Source organism: Rattus norvegicus, chromosome 6 (assembly GCF_036323735.1).
Source record: "Rattus norvegicus strain BN/NHsdMcwi chromosome 6, GRCr8, whole genome shotgun sequence".
In the NCBI taxonomy this organism is placed as follows: Eukaryota; Metazoa; Chordata; class Mammalia; order Rodentia; family Muridae; genus Rattus; species Rattus norvegicus.
This window is the reverse complement of record NC_086024.1, coordinates 12,630,985-12,655,944: the sequence shown is the minus strand read 5'-3', so window position 1 is coordinate 12,655,944 and position 24,960 is coordinate 12,630,985. Positions and strand designations below refer to the sequence as shown.

The 24,960-nt window shown below is 46.8% G+C and overlaps 1 protein-coding gene across 1 annotated transcript; it reads left to right on the top strand.

Moving 5' to 3' along the window:
- Positions 1-6,266: 6,266 nt before the first annotated feature.
- Positions 6,267-22,230, top strand: Epcam (epithelial cell adhesion molecule). Its single transcript, NM_138541.2, has 9 exons — positions 6,267-6,409; positions 9,697-9,804; positions 10,052-10,292; positions 11,394-11,459; positions 12,184-12,247; positions 13,713-13,814; positions 16,195-16,398; positions 20,159-20,203; positions 21,744-22,230. Exons 1-9 carry the CDS (start codon positions 6,334-6,336, stop codon positions 21,783-21,785), a joined length of 948 nt encoding a protein of 315 aa, NP_612550.1. The 5' UTR covers positions 6,267-6,333; the 3' UTR covers positions 21,786-22,230.
- Positions 22,231-24,960: the final 2,730 nt, after the last annotated feature.

The window sequence follows — 24,960 nt, the reverse complement described above, 5'->3', positions numbered from 1 at the left end:
TACCTCCCAGTCTGAAGTGAATGCTGTACACACACACACACACACACACACACACACACACACACCTCTGCCCCTCCCATACTACAAATCTTCAAGGAATAACGGGGTATCCATTAGCCTCAAAAATCTTCCACCAGTGGGGACTGGTGACAGAGCTCAGTGACTCCGAGCAGGGGCTGATCTTGCTGACAGCCGGGTTTGATTCCAGTCCAGGGACCCCAATGCTTGTTCTGGCCTCGGGGGACACTATATTCACGTGGCACATTCACATGTACGCAGGCAGAACTCATACACATGAGATAGAAATAGATCTTAAAAAGAAGGATCTGCAGGGTATTTATAACCGATGGTTTAACATATACAATTCTTTGCCCCTGCCAGAGGACAGTCTTGAGTATTTTTTTTTTCTCTTCAGGTACTGTCGTCTTGTGGTTTAAATGACTTTAATGTCCATACTACCTATCTATATTTTTTTCCGTTTGTTTTGAGATAGGGTCTCGCTGTGTAGCCCAGCATGGCCTGGAACTCGATCTGCAGACCAGACTGGCCTCAAATTCATAGATCCTTCTACCTCTACCTCCCAAGAGTTGGGATTGAAGGATTAATGTGCCACTACTGCCACAGCCCACTTACTTATTTTTTCTGTCTATGAATGTGTGTCTAAATGAGTTTATGAGTGAAATGTGCACGTGGGTGTCCCTGGCAGCTCTAAGAGGTTTAATTTCCTGGATCTATAGACAGCTTTCAGCCCCAGTGTGGGTAATGTAACCAACTCAGGGTCATTGAAAGCACTCTTAACTGTTCTGGGTTCTGCCTTGCTTTTAAAAGACAGGGCGTCTTGCCTGATAGGCCAGGCTGGCTGGCCACAGAGCAGGGTCTTCCTGTTCTTCTTGCTGTTCAGAGCTGGGGTTCCAGCACCTGCGTCCACACCTGGCTTCTCATGGAGGCTGAGGAGGGAACTGAAGCCCCCACGCATGGCCGGCTCTTTACCAGCTCAGCTACCTGTCCAGCCTCCCTCACAGAACTTTCAATGCCGCTTCCTTCAACTGTTGTTTAATTTCCCTCCCCTCAGGTTACACTTTGTGACTCATTTCTTTGTGTGTGGAGTGTGTATGTGCTTCTGGGGGGGGGGGGGGAACAACAAAAAACAAAACACAAAACAAAAACCCAGGCCTTGCACATGCATTAGAGCAGTGGGCTATACTCCAGTCCCTGATCATTTCCTCCCTCCTCCTCCTGCTCCTTTTTCTTTTCCTTCCTTTCTATTTTGAAGTCTCAAAACATTGGTTCAGAGTGGATGCTTTCCATGGAAATCTTTAGTAAAAGATGAAAAATTTACACAAACTGAAGAGGAACCAGAGTACATGAGCCATGCACTTCTACTGAATAGTGTATGGGGGGAAAAAGTTTGTTTTTTTTTTTTTTTTGGTTCTTTTTTTCGGAGCTGGGGACCGAACCCAGGGCCTTGCGCTTCCTAGGCAAGTGCTCTACCACTGAGCTAAATCCCCAACCCCGGAAAAAGTTTTTTTAAAAAAAATTTATTTATTCTTTTGTTATGAGTACACTGTAGCTGTCTTCAGACACGTCCAAAGAGGGCATCAGATCCCATTACAGATGGTTGTAAGCCACCATGTTGTTGCTGGGAATTGAACTCAGGACCTCTGGAAGAGCAGTCAGTGCTCTTAACCACTGAGCCATCTCTCCAGCCCAGTTTTTTCTTTTCTTTTTTTTTTTCTTTCTTTCTGTTGTTGTTGTTTTTTTTTTTTTTTTTTTTTTTTTTCCGGAGCTGGGGACCGAACCCAGGGCCTCGCGCTTCCTAGGTGAGCGCTCTACCACTGAGCTAAATCCCCAGCCCCGTTTTTTTTTTTTTTTTTTAAAGAAAAAACACAGTCATCACCAAAGCATCCTGGGAGACCCCACTTTATCCAAGTGTCCAGGGTGAGCATCACCAGTAATAAACTGTCAGTGAGATCACAGACCTGCTGATATGGGTGTAGTGCCTCGGTGGCCTCTCCCACACCTCATCCCATCAATCAATCCACTGCTGAGGAACAGTGTCTGAAACACCTGACCAGCACTGTTCAAAGAGAAGAGAGAGAGAAAGAGAGAGAGAGAGAGAGAGAGAGAGAGAGAGAGAGCGAGCTAGAGAGGATCAGGAGAGGACAGAGAAAGACAGAGCACATTCCCACGGACTGGGGATGGTGGCGACCTCATAACCATACAACATAGGTAGAGAGCCTTCCTAGCATGTACAGGACCATGAGTTCACTCTCAGCATCCTCCAGCCACGGGTGTGGGGTGTGGTGGTTCCTGCTACTTTTCTTTGTTTTCTTGTTTTGAGACAGGGTTTCTTTGTTTAGCCCTGGCTGCCCTGGAATTCACTTTGTAGACCAGGCTGGCCTTGAACTCACAGAGATCCGCCTCCCTCTATGTCTGCTTCCCAAGTACTGTGGTTAAAGGCGTGCGATACTACAGCCCAGTTGTGGCTCATGCTTTTAATGACAACAGTTAGGAGGCTGAGGCAGGAAGATTGCCAGCAGTTGAGTCCAATCTGGTACAGCGAGACCCCTCCTCAAAACAACAACAACGACAACAACAAACAAACAAAAACCTAGGTCAGGTGTGGTGTCCTATGCCTGCAGCCTCAGCACTTGTCGGCCAGAGGCTAGAGAATCAAGAGTTCAAGGTTATGCTTAGCTCCATAGTGAGTTTATGGTCAGTGAGTGCTTCTGAGACTTGTCTCAAAAAGCAAGGCAATATGGGATTCCGGATTGGTCTTGGTGACACAAGAAACTGGGGTCCCCTCAATCAGAAGCTCAAGGACACCTTTATTCGAGGTTAAAAGAAAACACCCAGGGCAGGTACACCTTAGATCCCAGCAGCTTTGCAGAGGAGACAGGAGAAGTGGGAAAAGCTGTGCCTTCCAATCAAGCCAGTGGAAAAGTCAGCTACAGGGCAGCAGGCAGCCACAAGTGGAAAGGGGGCCTCAGAAGAAAGAACGAGGAAGTCCCCAGAATCATAAAAGCGGAGTTAGGTTCTGGCCAGCACCAGAAAGAAAGACAGAAAGAAGAAAAAGGAAAAACTGCACTTTGACCAGGCAGAATCTCGTGGCTGCTTGGCTAGTAAGGACGGCACTAGGAAGAGGGGATTGTGGGAAGGAAAAGTACAGTATTTCATCAGAGGACTAATTATTCCACCTCTTAAGCTTTTCAAGGTTTAAGGTGAACCCACCTTCCTAAGGGTCAGGCGATTGACCCAGCCTCAGGCTCCTGACTCTCTTGACCAGAAGTTTCCTCTAAAAAGGCCTTTGTTTCTACTGTAACACAGGAATCAGGGAACAATAGTTTAAAAGGAAAAAGAAGCTGGGGGACTCTAAGATCTGTAGTTTAGTGAATAATATTGAACCAGTGTTAATGTATCAACGATGGAAACAACTCCATAAACACATAGGGGAACTTTCATTTCTATACTTTGTATCTCTGCTGGGTTCATAAGCAACTGCCTTCCTCCTCATGCTGGTGCCGTCCTCTCAGCCGTGAATACTTTAATATAGAGGGCATGAAGGCATTGGGCGCATACACCAGTAACCCAAAACCTGGGAGGAAGAGGGGAGGCTACACTGTGAGTTTGAGTCCCATATGGGCTACATAAGACACTGCCTTGGGGCTGGAAAGGTAGCTCATGACTAAGAGCCTTGGCTGCTCTTAGAAGACCAGGGTTCAGTTTCTGACACCCACATGGCGGTTTATAACTGTGACTCCCATTTCATAGGATCAGTGCTGTCTTTGGCCTGTGTGGGTGCTGCATACATGTCACGCACAGTCATACACTCAGGCAAAACACCCATACACATACAATAAAAATAAGTATTTTTTAAGATGATACTGTCTTTTAAAAAAAAGTATCCTTTCTGTTGCATCAGTGATGAAACAGCAGTGAACACAAAATTCATCAAGGAAGGAGCAGCCTCGGTGGCCATTGGTGGAGTCAGGGTCCCCAGATAGCCCAGGCTGGACTCCGACCGCAGAACTAGCTGAGGGTGACCTTCAGTTTCTGATTTTCTGCTTTCACCTCCCCAGTGCGATATTACAAGCCTATGCCACCAAGCCCAGTTTAGGAAATGCTGGGGGCCAAACCCAGGTTCTCAAGGACACTCGGCAAACACCCTTCTAGTTGATCTATATCCCCAGAGGGCTGTTTCTCAGTGGTGAGATTGGAGCAGGAGGGGAGTTGGAGGCTACTCTCTTGAAATGCTATGAAGAATCATGTATCCAAAATTCTATCTGTGCTGTATGCAGCGATATCTAGTCTAATGCTTTCTGTAAACCCCCACCCCCATTTTAGTGGGGAGCATCAAGCTATTTCATGAGGATGGAGGTCAGAGGATTAACTAGTGGGGTTTGGCTCTCTCCTTCCACTCTGTGGGTCCCAGGGACTGAATTTAAGTCATCAGGTTCTCAGTGAGGAGCTAGGGGTTAGAAGATCCCTAACAGGCAGACATTTAGGGAGAGGGCCACAAAAATAGCTGATGAAAACGGCAAACTTCCAGCTTCTCTCTCACCCTCCTGACCAGAGAGAGACAAAAGCCTAGCGGCTTAAAGAGAAGGCCTGGCTGGCTTCTTCTCCCGCCAGGGCCCAGCTGCTGGAGGACCGGTCTGACAAGTTCAAGACTGGATCAGGACTGTTTACCTCAACCGTACGGCCTATCGGCGGCGCCGTCTTTGTTTAAACTGACCAACCCAAACTGGGGGCTGAACAGTTTGTCCGCCTCGCACCCCCGCCCCTCCAAAGACCCATAAACCCCACCCTACCCACCCCACCCCACCCCCACTCTGGAAGGAAAGCAGCATTTTCCCCCTCTGCTGTCAGTGCTGTCAGAGACATTCCGCTGTTTCGTGTTTTACTTGGGGTCTTTCCTGGCTTTTTTTGTTTGTTTTTCGATGCAGGGGTTCTCTTGTGTTGGCCTGGCTGTACTCGAACTCACCGAGATCCTCCTGCCTCTGCTTCCGTAGTGCTAGGATTAAACGTGTGTGCCCCAACGCCCGGCTTTTTCCTGCCTTAAATCTTTGTTTCTAAGACTTCCCTAAATTTTCGAAGAAATTGGTTTTATCAACACTATTCTTTTTTTTTTTTTTTTTTTTTGGTTCTTTTTTTTTCGGAGCTGGGGACCGAACCCAGGGCCTTGCGCTTCCTAGGCAAGCGCTCTACCACTGAGCTAAATCCCCAACCCCAACACTATTCTTTAATAGAATTAACATTTTATGAATCTGAAAGGGAGCAGGTAGAGTTTGAGGGAAGAAAGTGGGGAATTGGTGTAATTCTATATAATCTCAAAAAATAAAATAATTAAAATATATAATAATCAAAACAAGCACTTTAATTAAAAAAAAAAAAAAGTAGTATTCCGGGCTGGAGATGGCTCAGCGGTTAAGAGAATTTGGGGGCTGGGGATTTAGCTCAGTGGTAGAGCGCTTACCTAGGAAGCGCAAGGCCCTGGGTTCGGTCCCCAGCTCCGAAAAAAAGAACAAAAAAAAAAAAAAAAAAAAAAAAAAGAGAATTTGGTCCTCTGGTCGTGTTTCTGAACCTGTGTTAATCACCTATGAACATCGGGAAACAGGCGTTTACATTATGATTCATAACAAAAGCAAACTACAGTTATGAAGTAGCAACGAAAATAATTGTATGGTGTGTGTGTCACCACAAGGGTCGCAGCACAAGGAAGGTTGAGAATCACTGTTCTAGTAGATGACCAGGGTTCCATTCCGAGCACTCACATGGTGGCTCTTAGCCATCCATAACTCCTGCTCCTCTGGATCCGAAGCCCTCTTCTGACTAATGCGGGGACCGGGCATGCACGTGGTGCACATTCAGGCAGGCAAAAGCTCGTACACATAAATAATCATTTTAAAAGCTTGAAAAGGTGTTGCAAAGTAAACTGCCAGACGCTGCGCTAAGACAAGTATTCCCTATTGTCTTCCCTCCAGGAAGTTCTCGGTTTGCCTTGGAATCCCTTTCGGCTTTCACGTCCAGTCTCGTCCCGCTGTCGGCCACAGCTGGTCCTTCCAGGGTACTGGAGTCTCTGCCTTAGCCCGGGCGGCGCGCACCTGGAGAGGGGGTGGGGCGGATGACTCACCGGGGGCGAGCGGGCGAGCGGGCGGGCCGAGGTGAGGGCGGGGAGGGCCGAGGGGCGTGGCCGCAGGTCGGCAGGTCCGCAGGTCGGGTCCCGCCTCGCCGCGCGCAGAGCGCTCAGTCGGTCGGCCGCCGTGCAGCGCGACTGTCCCTGGAGCCGTCCCGCGCCTCAGACCCGCGAGTCCCCGCCGCTCCGCGCGCAGTATGGCGCCCCCCAAGGCCCTCGCGTTCGGGCTCCTGCTCGCGGTGGTCACGGCGACGCTGGCCGCAGCTCAGAAAGGTGAGGCGTGGACCTGGGGCGGAGGTGTGGGGTCGTGTCGGGCTGGTGATGGGGATCGGACGGCCGGGCTGTGCTCTCTGGCCCCGAGACCCGACGGTGTGGGTGGGACGCGCGCTGGGATGAGGCGGCGGTGTGCTGTGCCAGGTGGGAGCGTGGGACCGGGGTGGCTGAGCGGCCACCGCCCGGGGTTGGGCGGCTCCGACTTGGCGTTCCAAGTCCCAAAGCTTGGGCCTTGGTCGCTGCGACTTGTCGGTCAGTCCCCCCTCCCTCCGTACCTGCCCTGGTCCCCGGATGTGGGCCCCGGGAGGGGACAGGTAGCTCCCGGGAGGCCGCTATGCACCTGCGCGACGGAGGCGGGCCTCCTGGGGCTTACGGGCCGGAGGTGTGTTTTCCCTTTCCTGAGAATCATGACTAATGCAGTGTTTATTGTAGGGAGGACAGATTCAAAGATAAACTGTAAGGGCCTTTCTAAAAATCGCATAATCTTACCACTCTTAAGAATTCCCTGATTAAAAAAGTGTGCATATTTGTGTTTTGGAATACAGGTAGATTTATATAGCCATTTTTCCATTTCACAAGGGAAGTTTTCTACTTCCTCTAGACTTTTATTTTTAAAACTGTTTGCACGGAGTCGGACAACTTGTGGGAGTCAGTTCTGGGGATTAAACTCGTGGGCCTTTATCCCTAGAGTCACCGGGTTGTCCTCGGTTCCTATAGTCTTTAAGAACGAGTCTTAAACAGTGATTGGACGCTCTGTAGAGAGTACGTGGAGTTCGGTCTTAGTTGTTCTTACTGTAGAGTTTGCTCCGGCTTTTGATTTATTTCTAAGATGGTGTCTGGAAGTGGAGAGTTGAACAAAGCAGCCTGGAGAGAATTTCTTTTCCTTTTGTTTCTTCCATAATTTTTAAGTTAAATGTAATTTAGTTTTGTTTTCTGGGGAGGATTTTATTGTCTACTAGGAGACATGGCCCATATTCATTAATTAGACTTTCAGTAATACAGTTTAATCAAGTTATATATTTCTGATTTCTTGGGCTAAATTGAGGGCTGGGATGTAGAGTGCTTGCTTAGCAACCCTGGGTGTGGTCCCCTAGTGCCTGATAAACAAGGTACCTATAACCCCAGACCTTGGGAAGTGGAACTGGAGGATTAGCAACTCAAGGTCATCGTGATTTGGTGTGGCAATTGAGGCCAGCCTGGGCTAAAGGAGCCCTGTTTAATGAGGAAAAGCTCTAGTAGATGCCTACCGGGCCCCAGTCGGGCACTCCTTACGAAAGCTGGGTGAGGAAGGGATCCGAGGGGAAGGACCCCTTGCAGAATTGGAGTTGTTGACTTTTTTTGGGGGGTGGGGAGATAAAATTACTTGTAGACAAGTGTGTAATTGTAGATAAAGAGGGAGACCTTGGGAAGTGAGGGGAGCAGGGAGGTGTGAGCTTCAGTCTGTAAACCCAGCACCAGCACTTGGGAAGCCGAGGCAGTGAGCCTGGGCTTTAAAATCCAGAAAGGGAAGGAAGGAAGAACGGACAGAGGGAAGGAAGGGACTCAGAAGAAAGAAAGGGAAAAGCTTTTCTTCACCTTTTTTTTTTGTTTTTTAAAAAACAAACAAACAAACAAAAACAAACAAACAAACAAAAAAAAACCCGACAGGGCCATTGCTGGCTCCTTGGCTAAAGTTACCCCTGAGTTAAATTCCCAAGGCCCAGAGGCAGAAGGGGAGAACGCACTCTCAAGTTGGCCTCTGACTGACATTTGAACTGTGTGTATGTGCATACACAAAATGTATAGATAAATAAGTGCACAGCGTCAATGGATAAACGTTAGCTTTAAAAGGAAAGGCCAGCGGTTCAGCAGCAAGGCTGAGAAGATCTTTAGAGGGCTGGCTTTAAAGCTTTGTTTCTGGCTGGGCTGGTGGTGCACTCTGTCTGAAGATCTGGCAGGTAGATCTCTGGTTGAAGGAGGCTTGGTCTACAGAGGTCCAGGCCAGCCAGGGATAGTTATGTACATAGCTGCATGTCTGTGATTCTAGCCCTTAGGATTGTGAGCGTGAGGTTAACCTGGATTACATAGCAAGGCCCTGCTTTAAAAAATAATTAAAAATTAAAAACAAAGCCAGCAACAACAGCAAAATTGTCTGTGAGTAGTGATCACCACCTCTAAGCCAGCACCGAGGAGACCAAGGATGAAGAATCCCTAGTTTGGGGCCAGAGAAATGGTTCAGTGACTGAAGGTACTTGTGGATCACGAGGCTTGGTGACCAGAGTTTAATCCCAGGACCCAAGTAATGGGAAGAAAGAAGGAGCTGTACGAGTTTGTCCTCTGACCTCGTACTTCTACCTCAGAGTGCCCTGCTCCAATTAGTAGACAAATGTGATACATTTAAAAGAAAGAGCTTGCCCATAGGAAGAAATACCAAGGGTGTGCTAACCTGTCACCAGCACAGTCCAAGTCTCTGTCCTTGGCACTGCCAAGAAAAACCCCAAAGTCGTCTTCCCGTGGGGCTGCTCCTACCCTGCAGAGTTCTTAGCCACATCTCCTTAGTAAACTTTGATTCGCTCTGCTTAGAACAAAGTTCTCCCTTGAAAAATTAACAGCATACCGGAAATTGGAAGTGGGAACTCACAAAGATTAGACTGTATGATGTCACAAAATGACCAGTGTGAGATGACTCACACTTAAATTATAGGTGGAAAATATTTAGGGTTACTTTTTTTGTCTTAATTTTTAGATTATCTATTTTGATTTTTTTTTTTTTTTTAAGAGACAAGGGTCTATCTACATAGTCTTGGCTCTCCTGGAACTTACTGTGTAGACAAGGCTGGTTTTGAACTCACAGAGATCCACCAGCCTCCACCTCTGTAGTGCTGGGATTAAAGACGTGTACTATTATACCCCAGTATATTTATTTATTGAGAGATAGCATTTGTATGACAAGACTCTTGGGTGGAGGATAACCTTTTTGTTGTTGTTTTTGTTTTTCAAGACAGGGATCTCTGTGCCCTGGCTGTCCTAGAACTCACTTTGTAGAACAGACTGGCCTCCAACTCAGAGATCAGCCTACCACTGCCTCCCGAGTGCTAGGACTAAAGGCATACGCCAGCATGGTCTGGCCAGGACCACTGCTCAAAGGCCTGGTTGATAGAATGAGTTTTGAACTAATTTTTTTTTTCTTTTTTCTTTTTTTCGGAGCTGGGGACCGAACCCAGGGCCTTGCGCTTTCTAGGCAAGCGCTCTACCACTGAGCTAAATCCCCAACCCCTCCTTGAACTAATTTTTACAATTTTTTTCAGACTGTGTCTGTAACAACTACAAGCTGACGTCACGGTGCTATGAGAATGAGAATGGTGAATGCCAGTGTACTTCCTATGGGACACAAAATACTGTCATTTGCTCCAAACGTGAGTAAAAGGCTCTTATTGCCTGGAAGAGTAATCATGATAATATTTTTCAAATCAAGGCTCCTTGAGCTGAGTTTAATTGGCTCGGACCTGGGTTACTCTGTGGAGATTATCTTCAGCAAGTGATTAAGTGTGGGGAGGTGGAAGGAGCGTGGATAACCTTTGGCCTGGGACGACAGCAGAGTGAAAGTCTGCCGAGGCCCGTGAGGCTGTGGCTCTGTGTCATTTGGCGGTGCCTGTCTTCCAGTGGCATCCAAGTGCTTGGTGATGAAGGCGGAGATGACTCACAGCAAGTCTGGGAGGAGGATGAAACCCGAGGGGGCGATCCAGAACAACGACGGTCTGTATGATCCCGAGTGTGACGAGCAAGGGCTCTTCAAAGCCAAGCAGTGCAACGGCACCGCCACGTGCTGGTGCGTGAACACCGCGGGTGTCCGGAGAACCGACAAGGACACGGAGATCACGTGCTCCGAGAGAGTGAGGACCTAGTGAGTGAGCTTTCTTGTGTGTTTGCTTAAGTTTAGCTTTGAATACCAAATGAGATTTTTGTGCTTTGGAATTCGAAAGCCAGGAAAAGCTGGGTGTGTGGGAGTTCAGGGCCCTCCTCGCCTGCCTACTCAGGGAGTTTGAGACCAGCCTGGGCTACTTGAGATCTTTTGGAGTGACAGGTGTCCTTCCTATCTCTGTGCCTCATAAGACGGCTGTCACTGGACTGGAGTTGGAGTTTATTGGCTCTAATTCAATTGAAATTGACTCCTGAAGCTTTCTGTCTTTGGCAAGTACTTAAGTGTGGGGAATAGGAGGAGGCCTGGGATGATCTTTGGTCCAGGGTTGTGACATTTCCAGAGCTGGCTTATGAATTTCCTGTGTAGATAGGCTGGGTCTTAGGTTTTACACAAACAGTAGCAGACCAGACATTGTTCCCTTTATTTTCACTGAACCTCTGGTCCCCATTTGGAAGTTGGAGTTAGTGTAAAGTGAGTATGAATGACTTGAACTGTCTGTGCTCATTTATGGTGTTTTAAGCTGAGCTATTTATGCTGGAGACAACGGTGGGGAAGCTGGGGCTCTCTACAGCACAGAGGGTGTGTGTACAGCACAGAGGGTGGGAGACGGATGAAAACAGACACAAATCCTGTCAGCAAAAGCGAATGTTGGAAAGGAAGAAACTGGGAAGGAGGCAGGCCCAAGACTTAGAAATACTGTCTCTGAGTTTTGGTTAATTGTTGCTCTCTGCTTGTGGGGGGAACCAGGTCAGATCTCTTTCTGACATGGTTTTGAGCTAGAACACCGGCCTGCCTTCTCCTGCCTCTGCCTCGGCAGTGTGCATTTGCAACACCATGTCCTCTGGAACAGGGCACAGCCAACCTGGCCTCATGTCTGTAGCTGTCAGCAGCAGTCAGTGTCAAAAAGGGCCTTACGTCTGGGCGTGTTCTCTGTGTGTACAGGGTATGTGAGGCATGTTTAGCACAACACGTATAGCTTCTGTTAGTTCTAATCCCTCCCAGTTCCGAATTTAAATATTTATTTGCCTCTTTGGAAAACAGCATGAAAGAGTTACACACAGTTGACACTGTCTTGTCTTACAGCTGGATCATCATTGAGCTCAAACACAAAGAAAGAGCACAGCCTTATAACTTCGAGAGTTTGCATACGTAAGTGTGGTTGCACATATACTTTATTTGTGGGCTGACAGGGGACTACACAAGTGATTGTGTGTCTCCCAAGTCTGGTCACATCGTGATGGGCTTCGTCCCTTTACAAGCTGGGCCTGCCAGGGTTCTCTACCGGGAATAATCCATTGACAGATACATGGGTACTGTGTAAATGTTCTGCTTCTAATCAGACTGACGGACGCTCTAGGATCAATGGCTGATGCTGGCTTGAACCACTCACTGTGATTTTAAATTACATTAATTAAATATGTGTGTACACACACACCATACAGATACACACACACACACACATACACACACACACACATATATATATATATATATATATATATATATATATATATATATTCATATTCCCAAGTCAGCTAGGGCCAGCTACATAGTGAGCCCCTTTCTTTTTATTTTTTTTCTTTTTATTTTTTTTCGGAGCTGGGGACCGAACACAGGACCTTGCATTTGCTAGGCAAGCGCTCTACCACTGAGCTAAATCCCCAACCTCCCCTTTCTTTTTAAATTAAAAAAATTATATATATACATAGACACACACACACATAGTATATATAGTATATGTAGTATCTGTAAATATATATTTATTTTTATATATACATATAAAATATAACTAAGCCCTTGAGCTATCTGCTTAGAAAAGTAGAGATTCTATTATGGTACAATTTAAAAAACAAAACTTGTAAATTATTTGCAGTGCACTTCAGGACACATTTGCATCTCGATACATGCTGAATCCGAAATTTATCAAAAGTATTATGGTAAGGGTTTTTGTTTTTGTTTCTTCCTTCTTCTCTTTCTTTCTTCCTTTCTTTCTTTCTGAAGATGTGTGTCAGTTTCAGCAGCAAGTTGGAGCAGCATGGTTTGAGTGTAAACGACATCCACTGTTGATCTCTCCCCCTCCCAGATAGGGTTTCCCTGTGTAGCCCTGGCTGTCCTGGAACTCATTCTGTAGACCAGGCTGGCCTGGAATTCAGAGATCCTCCTGCTTTGACTCAAGTGCTAGGCTTAAAGGCGTGAGCCACCACTGCCCAGGCAGATAAATGAATTTTAGTAAGAATGTAAGTCCTGGGCACTTAAGTCCAAGTAGTTTTCCTTCCATCGACCTCACAAGCTTGTGTGCCTTTGAGCTCACAAAAAGCCGTGTAGTGTCTCTTAGACTGAAGCACACTGCCCTTACCTTGTAGGGCTCTCTGTGATTGCCGTCTGCACGTCCTGACACAGGCTGTGTCTTGGTTTCCTTTCCCATTACTGTGATAAGCAAGTTATGGGAGAGAGGGCTTACTGATTCACTTTTAGCTTTATTTACTTGTATGCGTGTTTTGCCTGCGTGTATATATGTGCACCATGTTTTTACCTGGTGCTCCAGTTCAGAAAAGGGCATTGGACCCCTAGTGTTGGTATTACAGACGGTTAGCAGCTAGGGATGGAACCCCTGTCCTCCTCAAGAGGAACAAGTGCTGTAAACTGCCGAGCCATGTCTTATGGTTCCAGATTAGAGCCTCCTTGTGGGGAAGTCACTGCAGCAGGAACCTACTGTGTGTGTGGTGGCCATTAAGCAGATAGCTCCATCCCCAGTCAAGAGCAGAGAGAATGAATACACGTACGCCTCGTCCAGCTGTCTGTCTTTTTAGTCCAGGCCTAGGAAGTGATGAAGGCTATAACCCTTGTGGGTCTTCCCACCTTAATTAACATAACAGATAATCCTCACAGACTGGCTCAACCCGGTATAGACAGTCCCTCATCGAGGCTCCAATGATTCCAGATTGTAGTTGACAGTTAAAACTGACCACCATACCTAGCTAGCCCTTGCCTTACCTCTTTTTTTTTTTTTTAAAGATTTATTTATTTATTATATATAAGTACACTGTAGCTGTCTTCAGACACACCAGAAGAGGGCATCGGATCTCATTACAGATGGTTGTGAGCCACCATGTGGTTGCTGGGATTTGAACTCAGGACCTCTGGAAGAGCAGTCAGTGCTCTTAACCGCTGAGCCATCGCTCCAGCCCAGCCTTACCTCTTTTTAAACTAACTGTTTGCATTGCTGTTTTACTCCCTTAGATAAAGTCCTCTCAAAGATTTTTCAGTTATTAGTGATAAAGTATTATTTACATCCTGGTGGGTGTAAATTACAGAAAATAAAATTCTATGTATTCTGACTGTTGAACAAACTTTTCATGTATTCTAACCACATTAATTTGTATTTTCACTTTTCCCGCCCAGTATGAGAATAATGTTATCACTATTGATTTGATGCAAAACTCTTCTCAGAAGACTCAAGATGATGTGGACATAGCTGATGTGGCTTACTATTTTGAGAAAGATGTAAGTGTAAAGGGTGTAATTTTTTTTTAAAGTATTTATTTATTGTATGTATGTGGGTACACAGTCGTTGTCTTCAGACACACCAGAAGAGGGTATCAGATCCCATTACAGATGGTTGTGAGCCACCGTGTGGTTGCTGGGATTTGAACTCAGGACCTCTGGAAGAGCAGTCAGTGCTCTTAACCTCGAGCCATCTCTCCAGCCCCCAAGCGTGTAATTTTTAAAGCTTAATACTTCTTTATTGTCTGTTTTTTAAGACAGGCTCTCAATATATATATTCCTGGCTGTCCCTGCAGTCACACAGCTCTGCCTGCCTCTGCCTTGCGAGTGCTGGGATCAAAGCCCAGGGCTTGCTCCTTTTGAGATAGGTTCTTGTAGACTGGCCCTGGACTCCTGATTCCCTCGCCTCCATCTCCCATGTGCTGCTGGGTTCTATCCGAAAATAGAGTAGCAGTTTGGGACAGGAGATGTAGGAAGTTACCTCCCAAAGATGAGCTTTGCAGGAGAGGGCCATGCAGTCGTGGGGGCTGTGGTTGGGCCATGAGGTAGGAGAGCTTTTGCATCATTCCAGAGGCCATGGGGTTTGAGGGGAGAACATTTTATATATACACTTTGTAGAGACAATGCAAAGTGGGGATGGAGAGGTGGCTTAGTCCTGTTCTTTCAGAGGGCCCGTGTTTGGTCCCCAGCAAGTTTACCAGGCAGCTGTCTACTGAAATTAAGAACAGTAGCTGAGCGGTGGGTGGCACTGCCACTCGGGAGGCACAGGCAGGCAGATCTGAGTTCGAGGCCAGCCTGGTCTATAGAGAGTTCTAGGACAGCCAGAGCCATACAGATAAACCGTGTCTTGAAAAACAAAAAACAGACAACAATTAAGGACAGTAAAAATAAATCTAAAGCAAAGAACCATGTAAAATGCAAGAATAGAAGATACCTGCCATGGCAGGGAACGGAGCAGGCTGGCGAGACCCAGAGAGAGCCCTTTCTCAGAGGCTGGGGAGCCTGGCCGTAGTCCGAGCATGTTCGGGAGGGTGGCCAGTCTAAGAGCAGAGAGATGAGGAAGATGTTAGCAGGCAACACAGAAACCAAAGCTGGTATGAATTGCATGGCCTGCTGTCTTAGGGGGAGGAGGGTCAGCTAGGGGTCTGTGATGTAATAGTCTCAGGTGATAGACTGTGAGTGCATGTCACTGTGACTGGTGTCTGTCACACTGAGGACTGCACCCTAGACATGCTAGGAAAGCATTCTGCCAGTCTCTAGGCCTCTGGCTCCTGTTTTAATCTTTGCTGTGTTAGGAATTGGGCCCAGTATGTATTCCAGTGTGCTGGGGACAGTCTACTACTGAACTGTGTACACCTAGCTTTCTTTTTTCTTATAATTCTTATTTTCTTGATGGATATATATATCTCCATCCTCCATCCAGTACTGTGAATAGGAGACAGTCTCCATTTTAAAGACTAATTTTTATTCTGTGTGCGTGTGTGTGTGTGTGTGTGTGTGTGTGTGTGTGTGTGTGTGCATGTTAGTGCAGTGCTGTCAGAGAGCAGAGGCTGAGTGATCCGCAGGACCTGGGTTACAGTTTGTTGTCATCTTCCCGATTTCCTGATGCGGGTTCTGGAAACCAAACTCCAGTCCCCAAGCGCTGGGATGTCAAGTCAGTCTGCCTTTGTCTTTCTTATTCCTGAGACAGACTTCCTCTGTGTAGCTCTGGCTGTCCTAGAACTCACGCTGTAGGTTGGCCTAGAATTTATAGAGATTCACCTGCCTCTGCCTCCTGAGTGCCCCACCACTGCCCAGCCTCCATTTTGAAAGCATTTATGTGAGCACCAGAAGTGGTAGACTACACTATAATTCTGACACTCTGAAGGCTGAGGCAGGAGGACTGAGTTCAGAGACAACAAGTATATGTTTGTTGTTTGTTCTTTATTATTCCTGTTTGTTTGGACAGTCTGAATTAGTCTAGGCTGACCTAGGATGTGTGGTAGAGGGTAGGTTTCAGCCTTCTCAGATGGGAGGGTATAGATGGGAGATAATCACACTGGCCACACTCGTGTCTCTGATGGTGAGATGTTTCCTCTGAGATTTACTTCTGAGTACTTTGGGCCTGGGAGGTGAAGGGAGCGAAGGAAGAATGAGACTGAATTGGCCGTGTGTTGTTATCTTCGAGTGTAGAGGCTAGGTCCGCGGACTTCATTTCTCCTGTGGATGGCGTTTCCCTGTAGTAAATCGCGCCTTAAAGTTTCCCTGGATCAGATTGTTACGGAAACTGAAGGTTCTTGGCAGTTGGTGTGCAGGTCTTCTGGCGTACGGTTGGTGTGCAGATCCTCCTGGTGCCGGTGCTGGTGGCTCTGAACAGTTTTTCTGTCCTTCTCCTCCATAGGTAAAGGGGGAGTCCTTGTTCCATTCATCTAAGAGCATGGACCTGAGGGTGAACGGGGAGCTCCTCGATCTGGACCCCGGGCAGACTCTGATTTACTACGTCGATGAAAAGGCCCCGGAGTTTTCCATGCAGGGCCTCACGGCTGGGATCATCGCCGTCATTGTCGTGGTGGTGTTAGCAGTCATTGCGGGGATTGTTGTCCTGGTGAGTTCTTAGATTCTCCTTAAAAGTAATCCAGGTTTGAAAACCTTTGTGAAGGACTGTATTGTACTTGTGGTTCCTCTGTACAAAACAGTCACTTCCTAAAGCTGCAAAGGATTGACTACTGATGAGAAAACACACTTGGTACCCATCCCATAAAAGCAAGTATTGAGTTCCTATTTTACACTGGCAGGGGTGCCCATGTTACCAGTGCTTGGGACAGGCACGTCAGGGCATGGGGATGTAAGAGTTGGGCAGCTCACTTGTGTTCTAACAACACCTGTGGATGAGTAACTGCACAGAATGCAAGAAGGTGACCTCAGGAGAAGTTAGCGTGTGGAGTGCTGATACTCTGCAGTAAAAGAAGCCACATGCAAGAAACTTAGAATCTATAAAGGGATATATTAATACACATGTATTAATACATATGTAAAAATACAAATGTAGCTTTGTTTTTGCGGCACTAGGGATTAGATATTAGGGACTAACATACTAGGCAAGTGCTTTCCCACTGAGCTATCCAGGTATCCCCAACTGCCTTACTTACTTTCCCATTGGTGTGACAAAACACTGACATAGTTAACTTTAGAAAGCAAGAGTTTATTGGGAGCGCTTGCTTATAGTTCTGGACAGTTAAAGTCAATGACCACCATGGAGGGGAGAATGGGAATGGAGTGAGGGGAGGGCGGGTGGGGAGATAGGCAGGAACGGTAGCTGAGAGCTTACATCTGATCCATAAGCACCAGGCAGAGAGAACTGGGAATGACAGGGACTTCTTGAAATCCCAAGCCTAGGAACACACTCCCTCCAGCAAGGCCACGTCTCCTAATCCACCAACTCCCAACCAGGACCAGGCATTCAAACGTTTGCGCCTGTGAGAGAGCCATTCTCATTGAACCATCATGCCACCCTTTCTTGAATTAAGTAGTCCAATGATTAGCTTCAAATGCTACTCTTAAAACTCAACCTCCTAAGAATTGGAGTTACAGATGTAAGCCATAACACCTGACCTTTTCTTTGTGTCATTCATTCATTCATTTATTATTTATTTATTTCATGTATAATTACACTGTCACTGTTTTCAGACACATCAGAAGAGGGCATCAGATCCCATTACAGATGGTTGTGAGCCACCATGTGGTTGCTGGGATTTGAACTCAGGACCTCTGGAAGAGCAGTCAGTGCTCTTAACCACTGAGCCATCTCTCCAGCCCTACTTCCTTGTTTTATTTATTTTCTCACATGTATGTGTGTGGTTCACTTCAGTACATGTGTTCGGGATACATTTGTTTGCCAGTGCCTGTGCATGTGTATGCCAGTGCACATGGAGGACCAAGGGTAATGTTGGGAATCTTGCTCTGTAGCTTTCTACTTTACTCTTTAAGATAGGCTCTCTCAATCAATCCCAGAGCAGACTGATAGGGTGAGGCTGGCTAGCCTGCTTGCTTTCAGGCTGGGATCTCATCTCTGCCTTCTAAAGATGGAATTTCAGGTCTGTTTTCAACTTAATCATCCAGTATTTTTGTGGTTTCTGGGAATCCAGACTCCAGGCCTATTGCTTGTGCTGGCCCAGCCCCAGACTAGTTTTTGGTTTGTGCATGGTGTGTACGTGTGTAGAAGGGTTTTGTGTGTGTTGTTGTCTTGGATGAGGTCAGGGGTCAACGTTGTGAGTCTTCTCTGTGCCTCCCCATCTTTTTAGTTTGTTTATTTGAGTTTGTTGAGACAGAGTCACCCTACAAAGCCCTGGCTGTCCTGAAACTCACCTTGTAGAGCAGCCTGGCCTTGAGCTACCTTTTTATTTGTGAGATAAGATTTCTCACTGAACTTGGAGCTTATAATTTCTTCAGTCAGGCTGGCTGACCAGCCATTGAGCTTTGGGGCATCTGTCAAGTCTACTTCCCAGCACCAGGCTTGCAGACACACGTGGCTATGGGTAGCCACCCATAGTGTTTTTACAGGGACACCGGGATGGAACTCAGGTCCCCGTTTTTGTGCGGCTGGTACTCTACCCACTAAGCCATCTCCAACCTTGAGTGAGTGAGTGCGTGTGTGATGCACTCCTGTGTGTCTTCCCCTGCTTGTGGAGTCTACCCAGGCTGGTGTTGATTCCTGGGTTCAACTGATCACCTCACTCTGCAGGGACACCCGGCACGTGACATATGCCCAACTCAAATTCCGCATTTTAACATTGGGTGCTGGGCTTAGTGGCGCACACCTGCAGTGCTAACCCTCAGGCTGAGCTCAGCGAGGGGACTGAGAGTTTCAAGTTGCCTTGGGCTCCTAGCAGAAGAAAAAATGTATCTTCATGGCAAATTTAATGTAAAGCAAAACATAGAATTAAAATAGTTATGATGTAAAATAAAGACGGATGCTCTACATAACATCGAACAAATTCTTCCAAGTTGATGAGGAAACCCACAGGAAGAGTGACAGTGGCTGTCAGGCCGAGGCCTTGTGCTCAGGCCTGGCTGAGGGACCCTGGCCAGCTAATCGGGTCGCTCAGTATGCCAGGTGAGCATGACAAGCCCGCAGGCCTTCCCTTCTCATTTCCCCCCTGGCTCGTTTACAAACTTAGTTCACACTCCTGCAGCCAGCCCCCAGGGCCTATCCCCTTTGGCCACTTCCTCCTGTGGCTGACTAGGTACAGCTATCAAAGTATTGAAGTCTAGTGATCAAAATCCTCTTTAGCTCATTTAATTAACATGTCCAATTGAAATTAAGCACCTCATCCTAACTCAGGGTTTCCCCCATACCTTTATAAACCGCCATTTGCCAGAGGCAGTCCTTTGTCCCTCTGGGCCAAATACCCCATCTCCTCTCCCTTCCCCGTCCTCTATCTCCTGTCTTTGTCTTGTACCCCTGCCCTCTGTTCCCCTTCGTCCTGAGAACTTCGTCTTGAGGGTCTTGAGCTGACACCTTTCCCTACACCGGTGACAGTTACATCCTGATTGCATACGGTGGCCTGTGAGAACTCGTTCCTGAGAGTTGTTCTGCCTCCAGACACGAGGGCATGAGCACACCGCTCACACACAGCTCACACACAAAATGGAAATAGATGCAGCAAAGCTAGACACAGTGGCATATATCAAAGGTGGCTGAGGCAGGAGGATTGTGACACCAAGGTTGAAGGCTGGCCTAAGCTGTATATATAGGCAGAGTCCTGTCTTAAAACAGCAACACACCCTTCCCTCAGTAAAAGCTTGGTAGTAAGTTGGGAAAGATGGCTTATAGAGGAACTTCAGCTGGCAAATAAACACACAGAACTGAGAGAAGTCTAATTGTCACATAGAAACCCAGGAAGATGCTCAGGGAAGAAGCTCGACTGAGTGTGAACACGCTCAACTCCCATGCTCAAGGAAGCAGAGGAGAGCTCGGGACCAGCCTGGTCTCCATAGTGAGTCCCGGGCCAGCTAGGGCTACATACACAATGAGACCCAATCAACCAACCCCAAATCAAGCACAGTCAGGGTCGTATGTTGACCTTACCTGTGAGGGTAACCTAGAGATCAGTCTGAGAGTTCATTATCTGGGAGTGGGCGGTAAGTGAATGAATGTGTGCGGTGTTTGGTCTACATTCAGTTAACCAGGCACCTCTGGTATTGATGGTATTGATGTAGCTGTTCAGAGAATTGGTACTATGTGACCTGTTTTTAGACGCTCCCCCCCTCCCCAAACTTGTACACACATGCTTATGTGTGTTCAAGGCACATATGTTAATTTTGTCACTTTGGTTTGAGTAGTAACATCATGATTTTTCTTTCAGGTTATATCTACAAGGAAGAGATCAGCAAAATATGAGAAGGCTGAGGTAAGCGGAGACAGGGAATGTTGAGTTTCTTCTTCTGAGGAATCTGTGACCCTTTCAAGGCACTAAAGTCCTTCACACTGTAGACACCACAGTCCTGTCTTAGGATGAGCTCTTACCTAACAGGTTCTGTGACAGGCCGCTTCATACTGCTGTCTGCCCCCTTGACAAGGGGTACAGGAGCCTCTGGCTTTAGCTTTTGGAGTCTTGTGGAAGCGCACTCCAGTGGGGCCGCATTAGAGAGACCCAGTGCCCCTGCTGACCTGGTTTCCTGTGGCTCTACGAGTTTATAAGAACCGTTTGAGTTGGGCATAGGATGCACACACACCTTTAACCGCGGTACTAGCGAGGCAAAGGCTGGCCAGGGCTACATAGAGAAATGAGAAAGCCTATTTTGAAAAACTTTTTTTTTTTAAATTGTTTTTTCTTTTTAGAACCAGGGTCCCTTTACATAGCCCTGCCTGCCCTGGAACTCACTCTGTAGACCAGGCTGGCCTCGAACTTAGAGACCCACCTTGCCTCTGCCCCCTCAGGGCTGAGATTTCAGGTGTTAGTCACCACATCCAGCTGAAAAAGCAACTTGAAGACCTTAAAAACATCGGGTGCCCACCTTTAATCCCAGCACTCACTCAGGCAGAGATAGGGTCTCAGTGAGTTCAAGGCCAGCCTGACTTGAACAGAACAAGTTCCAGGACTGCCAGGACAATACAAGAAAGAAACTGTTTCAAAGAAGAGAAGAGAAAAGAAAAGAAAAGAAAAGAAAAGAAAAGAAAAGAAAAAGGAAAGGAAAGGAAAGGAAAGGAAAGGAAAGGAAAGGAAAGGAAAGGAAAGGAAAGAAAAAGGATTTGGAGAGATAGCTCAGAGGTTAAAGAGCACTGACTGCTCTTCCAGGAATCCTGAGTTTAATTCCCAGCAATCACATGGTGACTCACAACCATCTGTGATGGGATCCGGTGCCCTCTTCTGGTGTGTCTGAAGAGAGTGACAGTATATTGACATATATAAAATAAATAAGTAAATAAGTCTTAAGAAACCTTTAAAGAATCTGGGGCCTTCTTGTTTCAAATACAAACTGGACCCTAAAATCAATATAGTTTCCTTATAATACAGCATTTTAAGAATAACATTTTATTTCCTTTCATTTTATATGTATGGGTGTTTTGCCTGTATCTATGTCTGTCAGATATGTGTGCCTGGTGCCTGTAGAAGACCTGAAGAAGCACCAGACCCTCCTGAACAGGTCATAGAAAGTTGTGAGGCTGCCACGTGGGTGCTTGGAGTCGAACTCAGGACCACTGAGCCATCTCTCCAGCCCCACTTTTCTTTTTTTCATTAAATAAGTATAAATGTGAAGGAAGGTCATCTCTCTGTCCCCTGTAATAACTCTTAAGAAAACTTTCCGATGGCAGGAGAGTTCAAGGCCAGCCTGGTCTACTGAGTGAGTTCCAGGACAGCCAGGGCTACACAGAGAAGTCCTGTCCTAACAATCCTGAAGGGACTGAGTGTCACTTGAGTTGCCTTGCATGCCCCTCCTCTGTTGCAGATAAAGGAGATGGGTGAGATACACAGAGAGCTCAATGCCTAACCAACCATGCCGTGTGCTGCACTGAGGAGGGAGCCACCGGACGGAAATGGCGAAGAACTCAGGTTGCAAACGGATAGACCTGGGGAGGATGGAGACCTTTCGAGGGTCACTGCTTTGTTAGCTAAGCTCACACATTTGTAACAGTGAAATTTGTACTCATAAATACAAGCAGCTTGACATTGGCATTAACAATCTTAAAATTAGACGAGTGTCTTACACATGCAGGTCTGGCGTGGAACTCAGAACTTAGCCTGCCAAGATAGGAGAGCTTATGCTTATTGTTGAAGTGTGTGTGTGTGTGTGTGTGTGTGTGTGTGTGTGTCATAAACAGCCCACAGTAGAATACGATGACTACTCTCATTTTTGTGATTAAAGCTGCCCTTCTACACACTGAGTCTTGTACATAATAAACGTTTTTTAATGAAATAAAACATTTTTAAACTGAGTTTCTAAGTTTGTTTGAATCATAGTTCCTAGCATATGCACATGTAAGATAGTAGATCTTTAAATGCTCTGGCAGTGCTAAGTGGGGCAAGCCTGTAGTTCTTGTACTTGGGAGGTAGATGTAGGAGGATTAGGGTTTGCCAGGGTACTGCTATGTATGTAGTTAGTCACTGACTGGCCTTGGCTATCTAACAGCCTATCTGAAAGAAATAAAAAGCAAACTTAAACTTGGATAAGTCTTACACTATGGCTCTTGCCTAAGACTTCGACATTTGGGAGGTTAAGGCATGATTGTGGTTTTGAAGCCAGCCCAGGCTATGTAGACACAGAGTTCCAGGCTACCCCGTGAGACCCTGACCATCAGTAACGAATTCTGAGAGTTGGGGTAGCATGGGGTGGTTAGGGAGGGGTGTTCAGTGGTAGTAAGTGCCCTGGAATCAATTTGCACTACTGGCGAACACACTACAGCACTCTTACTACAAAAAATACTGGAGCTTTTCATGAGTACTGACCACAGGATGTGAAACAGCCCTTACTGTAGAACTTCACAGAGAACTACTGTGAATACGCACACAGAAGGCAGGCTGCCCAGCAGGAACACCACGGACTACTGATGCTTGCAATTTGAGCAGCTGCCTCCTTCCTGATGGACTTTTGACCCTTCCTTCTGTAAGTTGCTTTCCTCAGATTTCGTTGTAGCAGTGAGGAAAGTGGCTGACACGTTTATGTTTTTAAACTCTCAGGAGAATGCTACTGGGCATGTGAAAACTATGAAGTCCAGGCAGAGCTGTGGAACACAGCCTCGGTGGTTCATTTATGCTGTGTGGTACAGCTGCAGTGTAAGTGAAAGCAGGAAGTTGGCCGACTTCTGAAGTACTGGGAGAAAGCTGTTCAGAGGAAGCATCTCTGTCTTAGGGTTTCTACTGCTGTGGGGAAACCATGACCAAGGCAACTCTTACAGAGGACAACATTTAATGAGACTGACTGACAGGTTCAGAGGTTCAGGCCATTATCATCAGTGTGGGAGCATGGCAGTCATATTCAAACCACAAAGTACCAACAGCTCTTTTCAGATCAACACTTTGATCCCAGTATTTGGGAAACAGGCAGATGGATCTCAGAGTTTGAGGCCAGCCCCATCTACATACTGAGTTCTAGCCAGCCAGAGAGCTACCTTTCCCCATAGATCCTTTCAAAAAGAAAAAAGGATTCTATAAGATTGTAGATTGCAGCCGCAGGTGTGCTGGTGGCCCTAACCTGCTTCCCTGAGATGGTGCAGTAGCCTCAAGCCTTTATCAGAACTAGGGAACGACTTCCCCTTGCTGGGCCTCTCTAGTGCCCTCTACTGATACTGCTTTGTGTTTACATGCACAAACCAGGCCAAAAGGGCAGACTTGGAATTGGTACATTTAACACATTGAGTTCTACTCTGAAGCGCCCCCTGCTTAGGTGTGTGCCTCTGCATGGCCAGTATGCCCTCTCCAAAGCCTGTCATGGTGATAGTGCTTCAGCCCCACCTCGTATACTGTCTGTACGTTATCTTTGGTGTCTCCTGGTCAATTGCTACTTGTACCAATCCTAAAATGCTAGTGTTTCCAGAATTTGTTCTTTGTTTTGTTTCTCCTGCAGGAGGATTCTGTCCGTCTTGCCTTAGTTACCTGCCCATCTAACCCTAGATACCGGATGAACAATCTCCACGTCTCCTCTTCATACTGAGTTCCAAATTTTTTCACATAACTAGCCTTTAGTGATCTCATGCCTTCCTCCACAAACCCCCATCTCCTGTCTTCAGTTTGGGGATTGACTCAGGCCGTGTGTGTGTGTGTGTGTGTGTGTGTGTGTGTGTTAGATGTTCTACCACTGAGCTACAGCCATTTCACCCCAACCACGTGATGGCAAACGGGGCTTGGTGGCATTTAGGATATAGACACAAGAAGGTCCCTGTGAAGTTACAGCCCCTTTGATATATGTTGTGAGCTCCAGGGCTATCTCACCTCAAACACTAAAACCTAGCAAAACAGAATCAAAGACACATTGATAGCTTCACCAGGAATCAAGCCCCAAATACTCTACGACGAACATTATTTTCAGCCACTAGATCCAAGAATGTGTGCTCCTTTAATCTGTCTTCACCAGTGTCACTTTGCAGCCAATGGGTTATTTTCTGTCTCACCCAAATTCCACATTGACACCAAAATCATGTGCCTAAAGCTCATCAGACTGTCTGTCGGAGTGCTGGGTGTTGACACCAGAGTTTCACGGGTGCTAGGTGAATAGTCTACCATCGCATTACATCCCCACCTCTTTTTTTTTGGTTCTTTTTTTCGGAGCTGGGGACCGAACCCAGGGCCTTGCGCTTCCTAGGTAAGCGCTCTACCACTGAGCTAAATCCCCAGCCCCACATCCCCACCTCTTGTCAGTTGGTTTTTGTTTTGTTTTTGAGACAGGGTCTGACTATGTAGCCCTGGCTGGCCTAAAATCACCTCTGTGGACAAGGCTGGCCTCTGACTCAGATGTGCCTGCCTCTGCCTCCTGTTGCCAATCACCTATTTATATCTTTGGTCTTTTCCTTCTCTCTTTGAGACAGGATCTCACTAAGTTGCACAGGCTGATTGCAGTCCTCTCGCCTCGGCTCCGAGGTGTTTGCCAGCAGACCTGACTTGCTCAGGCTTCGTACTTGGCCGAGTTGAATGCCTAGTCTGTATCTCTTCTTTCTTGTTGGTTTTTTTTT